The 9,779-nt window shown below is 53.8% G+C and overlaps 1 protein-coding gene across 1 annotated transcript; it reads right to left on the reverse strand.

The window, feature by feature from the left end:
* Positions 1-201: 201 nt before the first annotated feature.
* Positions 202-7,656, reverse strand: ETV3L (ETS variant transcription factor 3 like). The gene is made up of 5 exons (XM_032260954.1): positions 7,324-7,656; positions 6,999-7,236; positions 6,595-6,784; positions 5,748-5,868; positions 202-1,258 (listed from the first exon to the last, which is right to left on the reverse strand). The coding sequence occupies exons 1-5, from the start codon at positions 7,379-7,381 to the stop codon at positions 780-782; spliced, it is 1,086 nt and encodes a 361-aa protein (XP_032116845.1). The 5' UTR covers positions 7,382-7,656; the 3' UTR covers positions 202-779.
* Positions 7,657-9,779: the final 2,123 nt, after the last annotated feature.

Below are 9,779 nucleotides of genomic sequence, written 5' to 3' on the forward strand. Positions count from 1 at the left end.
TCGCCTCCTTCCAGCCTTTCTCTCTGAGAGTAGATGCTGGCAGGAGGGAAGAGACTGGCTGGTGGGTTGTGTAGCTCCACTCCAGACCTCAGGCTCACCCAAAACTCCTGCTCAGGCCCCTTCCCATCACACCAGACCTGAACGAAGGAAGGGCACAGCGGGAGGACGGGCGCTCACTGCATGGAGGTGGTCAGCCAGGGGCAGTTTGCAGGGGCATTTTATTCATGGTCACGGTGGAGAATTACAGAGTAGAGAAGGCCGGCGTCTCCCTTCCCCACCTGCCTGGGTCCTGGGGAAATGGAAAGAGGAGGAAGCGCCTGTGTGGGACAGAGGTTTCCAGGTCTCAGGGATCAGAGGGATTGGAGAGAAGTGACAAGGACAGGTGAGAAAGGGGCTGGAGAACTGAGCCTGGACTGGGGAGATGGGCCCTGGAGAAGACTCAGGAAACACAGCCATCCCTGTCCTCTCCCCAGGCGAGAACCTTAGTTTCCCCCTTAGTGGGCAGGATGGAAATGCTAGAAACCTTACTCTCATCTCCCTGAAGAAAAGTCTTGATTAGGAATGTCCCCTTAGTCTGACTAGCAGTGAGGTGGGAGAGGAGGGGCACCCTGCCTTGGTTTTCCCCGATGCCACCTCACACCTTCCCTGCAGTGCTCCCCACCTTGGGTCCAACTCCACCCCTTCAAATCCTGCAATTTCAGCCCATGTCCAGCCAGGCGAAGGTACTAACCCAGAGACTGACTTTGGAGAACTCCCTAACTTCCCACCTTCCTCTCTAATTAAGGAGGATCCAAGGGCCACACTGCTTTGAGCCTCTCCAGATTGGGGGAGGTGAGGTTTTCCTCCCCACTTTTGAGTCTGCGGGTCTCTGGGCAGAAGCCCTCCCTGGGATCCAGGCATCCCTTTGCCCCTATCATGGGAGCAGGCTTTACCTCCAGCCCCTCGGGCCTGAGGGACAAGGGCTGAAGCCTCTCACCCGCACCCTGTCCCAGCCCGGCCAAGAGAGGACGCCCTGGAAAATGCCAGGTCCCTGGGAGGCTCCTAGGTCCTGGGAGCAGGGTGCCTGGCTTGAAGACCCCTGGGAGCTGCTGCTCTGATGGAAGAGGAGGCAAGAAGGGCCCCGAGAGGCAGGTCCAGTCGGAGGCGAGAGGGGGCAGGAGGGGAGGGGTGAAGGAGGCAACTCCAGGCAGCTCGCCTTGGACACTCCCCAAATGGCAGCAAGGGCCCAGCTGGCAGGGGCCTGGGGCAGAGCCAAGTCCTAGAGAAAGAAAGAGAGAAAGGGTCAAGGGAGCCCAGCGTCTCTCAGATGCCTCCTGCTCCTCCCATTTCCCAGGCCTTCTTGTTTCTTGCTTGGAAGCCTCTCTTCCTCGCCCCACTGCCCTTCCTTTTCTTTCTGTCTTATTATTATTATTATTTTTTTTGAGAGAGTCTCTCTCTGTCACCCAGGCTGCAGCGCAGGCTTGAACCCCTCCCGGGTTCAAGCGACCCTCCCACTTCAGCCTCCTGAGTAGCTGGGATTACAGGCGCGTGCCACTACGCCTGGCTAATTCTTGTGTTTTTTGTAGAGATGGAGTCTTGCCATGTTGCCGGCTTTGCCCTTCCTTTTCTGCTTTTCTTTTCTCTTTTGAGACAGAATCTCTCTCTGTCACCCAGGCTGGAGTGCAGTGGCGCGATCTCGGCTCACTGCAATCTTCACCCCCCAGGTTCAGGCAATTCTCCTGCCTTAGCCTCCTGAGTAGCTGAGACTACAGGCACCCACCACCATGCCTGTAGTCTCAAAATGCAGGCGTGGTGGTAGACGCCTGTATTTTGTGTTTGTCAAATTGTATTTGTAAAATACAAAAAAATATTTTTGGCATTTTTAGTGGAGACGGGGTTTCACCATATTGATCAGGCTGGTCTCGAACTCCTGACCTCAGGTGATCCACCTGCTTTGGCCCCCCAGAGTGCTGGGATTACAAGCGTGAGCCACCATGCCCAGCCCCTTTTCTGCTTTTCTTTAGGCCTCATCATAAACTCCACTCTTTGGAGAAGCCTTCTGAGACCCCCAGCCTAGGCGAGGGTACCTGCTGCCTGTCCTCACGCCTCCCTGAACCTCTCCTCCAGGGCACTCGGCTGAATTAGGCTCATGTAGTCATTTGTGTGTTTATTTATTTAATGTCTGTGAGCCCAACTCTGTGAAGGCAGGAGCTGTCTTTGTTTTATTTTCCCTGGAATCTACCCAGTCTGGACACACTGAGTGCTCCAGAAAAACATGTCAGCGTGTAAGGCAAGGATGGTGTCTGCTTTATCTCAGCGGATCCATTCTTTGCTCCCTGCGCCTGCCGCACGGGCCTGCAGTCTAGCCAGGCAAGGACTGGATGTGTGGCCTTGGGCTTGTCATTTCCGTTTGCAGTCCTCTGTTTCTTCATCCATAAAATCCCCTCTCCTAGCTTAGAGTAAGCTGCGTCATGGGGAAGAAGGGGCCTGCAGAGTTCATGACTGGGAGGCCCAGGGCAGGCGTGGGGCGCCCCAGCTTCCCTCTTCTCTGTCTCACTCTGGTCCATAACTCTCCTCCTGCAAAAGGGCTTCCTTCTTCTTGCTCCTTCCAATCCCGACTCTCTCCCTCTCCGACCCTGCCGGGGCCCTGCAATAGGGCCTCCCAGCTGGCGGCCTTGGAGACCACTGTACAGAGCTCCACATCACTTTCTGCATGCCAACAAGCCTGACTGCAGTTCCGCATTTTTCTTAGCAAGACCACGTCATTCAACTCAAAGAACAAGCATCGGCCCAGCGGAGCCACCTTGGTCGGGCTACAGTGAGTAAAAACTGGAAAAGCAAATTGGTTATTATTGACCACGTCCAATGTATTTGATAGGAGCAAGATTTCTGAAGTCAGATCTATGTAGGCAGAAAACGGCGACAATGATCCTCCAGGAGAAGCAGCTGGGTGGAGACCCCGGTCAGAGCAGCCTCTCTCTGGGTCATTGTCCTTTTCCCTGTATCCCGAGATGAGGTGGGACTACTGTCCCACAGGAGGGCTGTGTCCCCCGGGCTCCTGAGGTCAAGGCATGGGGAAGAGAGGTTTTCTTTCTTTTCTTTTCTTTTCTTTTTTTTTTTTTTGAGATGGAGTTTCACTCATGTTACCCAGGCTGGAGTGCAATGGCACGATCTCGGCTCACCGCAACCTCCGCCTCCTGGGTTCAGGCAATTCTCCTGCCTCAGCCTCCTGAGTAGCTGGGATTACAGGCACGCACCACCATGCCCAACTAATGTTTTTGTATTTTTAGTAGAGACGGGGTTTCACCATGTTGACCAGGATGGTCTCAATCTCTTGACCTCGTGATCCACCCGCCTCGGCCTCCCAAAGTGCTGGGATTACAGGCTTGAGCCACCGCGCCCTGCCGAGAGGTTTTATTTCTAAGAGTCCTCCTCTCATTTCACCACCGGGTCCCAAACTTTCTCGGCACCAGCTCCGCAGTCCCCTGGTTCCAGCGCCATAGTCCCGGGCTCCCGGAAGCAGCTTCCTTTCCTGGCACAAAATGCTCTGAGCGAGGATGGAGGTGAGGGGCTGGCACAGGCTTCTGGAATCTCAGTTCAGAAGTGAGGCATGTGGCTGCTCCCAACCTTCTGGTGACCTACAGCTGCTTAGCCTCCCTTAGGGCCCAGCATAGGCAGGGCTTGTGTGCTTGGCTGCAGAGGGGAGGTGCAAAATAGTCCACTCCAAATGGGGCCTGGGAGGGAATCCTCCCCTCCCCTCCCCTCCCTTTCCCTCCTTTCCCTTCTCCTCCCACCTCTTTCTTTTCTTTTTTTCTTTCTCTTTCTTTCTTTCTTTCCACCTGGAGAGGGAATACTTTTTTCTTTCCTTCATAGTTTCCCAAAGAGAACAGCTCTGTGCCCTAGGCATTCCCAGAGCTGGGAGGGGGTGGGTGGGGGTGGAGGAACAGGGAGGCTGTCCAGGTGCTGTTTAGCTCTGGGCTGCCAGACCAGACCCAGCGAGTCCCAGCAGGCCCTGGGCCACCCCACACCCATGGCCTCAGCTGTACTCCTGAGGTGCAGAGCTTGGGGCCCCCAGCAGCTCAGGGGTGGGGTGAAGGCCGTGGATCCTTCTTCCATGAAATTGCCTGGAGTGAAGGGGCAATGCTTGGGCCCTGCACGAGAGCCTGGGGCTGGTCAAGTGTCTCTGTGATCTTTTTCACAGAAAATCTGCTGTCGTCAGTTTCCAGCTCACAGCCTCCGTAAGAGCTGATGTCTGCCTACATTTTCACCTTCTCGCACGAAATGACCACGTGCCCCTGCGCTGGCCTCCTCCCAGTCCCTCTGTCCTGTCCCAGGGCCATTGCACACACTATTCTCTTGCTCGCTATGCTCTCTCTACTCCCTCTGAGGTAAGCTAGCACCCGTGTACAGTTTGGATGTCATCTCAAATGTCACTTTGTCAAGGAGGTCTTCCCTGATGCCTGCCATGCCCTTCTCCTCTGCAGCAGTTAACACAGTTAAAATCACTTATCGATCATCAGTTGGATGTCTGCGCCCCCCTTGCCTGTTAAGTCCTATAAAGGCAGTGCTGCTCACTTTGGCTCCCAGCCCCTAGGCCAGTGCCTGGCACGTTAAACAGGAAGTCATTTAGCATCTGATGAAAGAAGAAACGAATGAGTGAGTGAATGAGTGAAAGAACTCTACCTTCCCAGGCTCTCTCCAGCTGAGCCTCCTTCATCCCATGGCCCTTGTCTTGGTTCCCGCCCTGTCATCACCTGCCTAGATGATCTGCAAAGCCCCCCAACTCCAGTGTGCCTCCTTCAACTCAAACTCCACGCACAACACAGGTCATCTGCATAAAACGAAAATCTGACCGCAACTCTTCCTCCCTGTCCTCCCTGCCCGCGTGAGAAAGTCCTGCTCCCTTAGCATGGCTTGTGAGGCCTCTGTGGCCCGACATCTGTTTGCCTTGCCAGCTCCATCTCTCATCTGACCCGCTTGTTCCCACCCCATCACCAGATCAGCTCTCCAACAGCAAGCTACTGGCAGTTCTCCAGATTTGCTATACCTGTTCACAGCTTTTTGCTTTATAAATGCTATTCCTGGCCAGGTGTGGTGACTCACACCTGTAATCCCAGCACTTTGGGAGGCCAAGGCAGGTGGACCACGTGAGGTCAGGAGTTTGAGACCAGCCTGGTCAACATGGTGAAACCGCATCTTTACTAAAAATACAAAATTTATCCAGGCATAGTGGTGCACGTCTGTAATCCCAGCTGCTTGGGAGGCTGAGGCATGAGAATCGCTTGAACCTGGGAGGCAGAGGTTGCAGTGAGCTGAGATCACACCACTGTGCTCCAGCCTGGGCAACAGAGTGAGACTCTGTCTCAAAAATAAATAAATAAATAAATAAAAATAAATAAATGCTGTTTCCTCTGCGTAGGCATATTTTCCATCTCCTTCACCTGCCCCAGCGTTGCGCCGTCTGGGCAGCTCCAGTTCCTTCTCTGGGCCTGGATGTTTACCACCTAGTGCCTACCTGAATGCCAGCAGCAGTCGCTGGCAGTAATCCCATCTCTGCTCCCCACTAGGTTCTGAGCCTCTTGAAGGCTGTATGTCAGCTCTGAACCCCCACACCTAGTAAATAGCTGGTGCTCAGTAGGTTGGTTGAATGAATGAATGAGTTATATAGTATCCCTTGTCTCATGCCCCGTCAGCCATGTGCTCCACCAGGAAGGCCCTCCCTCCTTCTGGCAAAGATTCCCTGGGCCCTCCCAGCCCTAAGCACTCACGGTGGATGCTACTGCTGCTCCCCTTCTTATCCCCAGAGGCCTCTGGTGGCCCCCGGGGGGTCTGCTGTTCCACCAGCTGCTCCACCATGGCCCGATGGGTGAACAGCATGCTGTGCAGGAGCTGAGGGGGAGAAGTAGGTGTGGGGTGGGATGGGCTCTCCCTGGCATGTATTCTCCAGTACGTAGACAGTTGTTAAAATAATAAAATACTCTCATACTGATTGTTTTTTTCTGCTGTTTTTTTTTTTTTTTTTTTTTTTGAGGTGGAGTCTTGCTCTGTCTCCCAGGCTGGAGTGCAGTGGCGCCATATTGACTCACTGCAACCTCCGCCTCCTGGGTTCAAGCGATCCTCCTGCCTCAGCCTCCTCAGTAGCTGGGATTACAGACATGCACCACTATGTCCAATTAATTTTGTATTTTTAGTAGATATGGATTTTGCCATGTTGGCCAGGTTGGTCTCGAACTCCTGACCTCAGGTGATCCGCCCACCTTGTCCTTCTAAATTGCTGGGATTACAAGTATGAGCCACCGCGCCCGGTCTCTCATACCGATTGTTAAAAGCCCACTGCCACGGCTGCCTACAGTCTCAGATGCCCTGGGCTCGTCCCTCTGATCCACCACTAAAGCAGTGGCGCCTAGCACAGAGGAGCCGCCCTTTCTCACAGGTGGGCCCTGTACTAATTAGATTATTAATACACCTGTCCTTGGGGTACTCAGGGACTAGGATGCAGTAGGAGAAGAACACTGGAGGCTGATGGGCCCCAGGGGCAGAGAGGAGGGTGGGAGCCTCCTGGGCAGAGGGGCAGGACCTGGTGGAGCCCGAGACAGGAGCCACCTTTTCGCTTACCTCACTCTGCACACCCACGGGCACCAGCGCTGGCCGACACAGGGCAGGGACCCCCAGCAACAAGTGGGGGGACGGCGGTGCCCGCACTTCCCACAGAGGATAGTTGACGACGATGAGCTTGCTGAAGTTGAACTTGTACGTGAACCTTTTGCCTTTGGTCTTATGCAGGATCCTCTTATTGTAGTAATATCTGGAGAATTCGAAGTGGAGGATCGAGTTGGCCCTGGTGGTCTCCTCCCCAGCGGGGCTGAGCCTAAGCTGCTCTCAGAGAACCACGAAGCAGCTCCCCACAGGCCAGGATACTGGCCAAGCGCGGAGGGGTGGGAACCAGCAGCGGGGCCGGGAACCACGGCTCTTTCCCTTGAACTCTCCCCTCTTAGGCCGTGACGGCCGGCTCCTCTCACCTGAGGGCCCGGCTCAGCTTGTCATAATTCATCTGTGGTTTGCATTTCCTGCGGCCCCAGAGGCGGGCCACCTCATCTGGATCCTTGATGACAAATTCCCCGTACTCTCCCTGCTGCCAGGCGATGACATGGCGGAACTCTTCCTTCTGCAGCAGCTCCAGGATGAAGTGCCACAGCTGGATCTGCCGGGAGCCTGGGGACGACTCGGCTTTGTAGGCCCAGTCAGGGAAGGCCAAGCCTGGGTGGGGAGGGGAGAGTGAGGGCTCTGGAGGCCCTGCCCTGGGCCGCCGCTGGAGCAGGGGGTAGACCTGGCCGAGAGGCTCACCTGAGATCCAGCTGCCGGGGGTGGCCGGGATGCCCTCAGCCAAGCAGCTGCAGTGCATGGTCCACTCCGGCGAGAGGCGCTGTGTCTCCGCCTTGGGGAAATACGGCCACCACTTAAGAGGGAGGAAAGGAAGGAGGCAGAGGGGAGGACAGTGAAAGAGGAAGGAACAAGGGAGGGAAAGAAGGACAGAAGGGAGAGGGTCAGGAGAGAGAGAAAAGGGAAGGGACAAGAGGTTGCCAGTGAAGGTGAGAAAACGGAATCTGAGGCAGGAAGCTTTCCCATCCCCAGACAGGACCCAGCCTCCTATGGGGACCTCCTGGCTGCCCAGGGCTGTCGGACTCAGGGCTTGGGGCTGAGTCACTTACACAGATGGAGAGAAATGCAAAGGTTCCTGTATCCTGCCCCTGCTGGGGGATTTAGACAGAGAATGAGAGCTCTTCTTAGGGCTTAACAGGATTGGAGTTTTTCCCAAGAGAAGACAAAAGAAAATGTAATTAATCGTGGGCTCATTCTAAATCTTGAGTGGGAAGGAGGTGGCATATACACATACCTGTGCCTTTACAGTATTTCAAACACTTTCACATTTGAGAAGGGCAAATTTTTTTTTTTTTTTTTTGTGACAGAGTCTTGCTCTGTCGCCCAGGCTGAAGCACAGCGGTGCGATCTCGGCTCACTGCAACCTTCACTTCCTGGATTCAAGCAATGCTTCTGCCTCCGCCTCCCAGGTAGTTGGGATCACAGGTGTATGCCACCAAGCCTGGTTAATTTTTGTATTTTTAGTAAAGACAAGGTTTTGCCCTGTTGATCAGGCTGGTCTCGAACTCCTGACCTCAGATGACCCACCTGCCTCAGCCTCCCAAAGTGCTGGGATTAAAGGCATGAGCCACTGCACCTGGCCAAGCAGGATTTTTTTTTTTTTTTTGCCAGTGGGTCCTAAGGGCCTGGCACACAGTAGGTGTTCTATAAATGACTGTGGATAGAATGAATGATAATGGAATTATAGATAGTGTCATTCTTTGTTGAACATCTGGCTCCCACTGAGTGTCAGCTTCGAGGTCAGGAACCCTAGCTGTCTTGTTCTTTGCTGGCACCCCACATCCTAGTACAGGACCTCATACTCAAAGGTGCTTTATAGATGTTTGTTGAATTGATGAACCATGGGCGGGAACCGGGAATCTTGTGGTTCTCAGCTGAGAAGTGTGGGGAGTTTATGGAATAAGCCCTAGTGAGATAGACTTGCCTGATATAGGGAGAGAGGAAAGAAAATGTGTAAGCCCTAAAGCCTTCTGGATGGAGCAAAAGGCTGGTCCCCACTAAAACTAATGGAAGATGAAATGATATGCAAGGGGGCTGAGGAGGGACGGGAGGGGCTGCTGTGGGGACAAGGCCATGGGACCTGCTCCTGGTGGGCCAGGGCACTGGGAAGTTCCTGGGCCCTTAGGACTGCCTGTGAACAGCGTTACGTGACCCGGGCCTGGCTCTCCGCCTCTGATGGAGGTAGGGTGCAGCTAGAACTTGTTAGGCTGGCAGGTCTGGAGGGCACGTGAGGGTTTGTCTGGAGTTGCTTTCTCATTTTCCAGAGGAAGCTCAGGCAGGGAAAGTGACTTGACCAAAGGCAGATGGTGAGTTAGCTGCCCTGCCCCCTGCCTCCTAATCCATAGCACTTTCTCATCTACTGAGTTGCCTTAAGACTTAAAAAAATAATCTATGCTGATGCTTTTCAGACTCTAATGTGAATAGGAACGACCTAAAGATCTCTTTAAAGTACAGATTTTGATTCAGCAGAACTTGGGGGACCTAAGACTCTGCACTTCTTTTATTTTTTTTTTGTTTTTTTTTTGAGACAGAGTCTTGCTCTGTAAGCCAGGCTGGAGTGCAGTGGTGCAATCTCAGCTTACTGCAACCTCCGCCTCCTGGGTACAAGCAATTCTCCCACCTCAGCCTCCCAAGTGGCTAGGATTACAGGCACCTGCCACCACACTGGCTAATTTTTGTATTTTTAGTAGAGATGGGGTTTCATCTGTTGGCCAGACTGGTCTCGAACTCCTGACCTTAAGTGATCCACCTGCCTTGGTCTCCCGGGGATTGCAGGTGTGAACCACTGCACCTGACCAAGACTCTGCACTTCTAACAAGCCTCTAGGCGATGCTGCTGCTGCTGGTCCACAGACCATACTTTAAGCAGCGAGAACATATAGAACCCATGGCATGCAGCAAAAAGAGACTGTAGGTGTTAGAAAGTCAGGAACCCCAGACACTTCAGGTTTTAAGAACCCTGGCTTCCCCGACTCCTGGCACCAAGAGATCATCTGGTGTCTCACTCTCCCTTTCCCCGGGAATGCTCAGTGCCAGGGATGTAAACTGACAAACTGACAGGCAGTTAAGGGCAGGAGCTTGGAGGCACCAAGTCTGGCCTGAGCTGAGAGTGTCTCTGGAAATTAAGGTGAATAGGGCAGT

The sequence above is a fragment of the Sapajus apella genome, unplaced genomic scaffold (assembly GCF_009761245.1).
Source record: "Sapajus apella isolate SASKATOON/1434 unplaced genomic scaffold, GSC_monkey_1.0 scaffold119, whole genome shotgun sequence".
Classification (NCBI taxonomy): Eukaryota; Metazoa; Chordata; class Mammalia; order Primates; family Cebidae; genus Sapajus; species Sapajus apella.

What these genes read in the sequence shown, in the direction of transcription:
- ETV3L (XM_032260954.1), bottom strand. Translation starts at nt 7,381, where the DNA reads ATGCACTGCAGCTGCTTGGCTGAGGGCATCCCGGCCACCCCCGGCAGC. An exon ending in AAGCTGAGCCGGGCCCTCAG is followed by an intron (nt 6,785 to 6,998) that starts GTGAGAGGAGCC and finishes CGAATTCTCCAG; the next exon opens with ATATTACTACAATAAGAGGA. An exon ending in CCGTGGGTGTGCAGAGTGAG is followed by an intron (nt 5,869 to 6,594) that starts GTAAGCGAAAAG and finishes TCTCCCCCTCAG; the next exon opens with CTCCTGCACAGCATGCTGTT.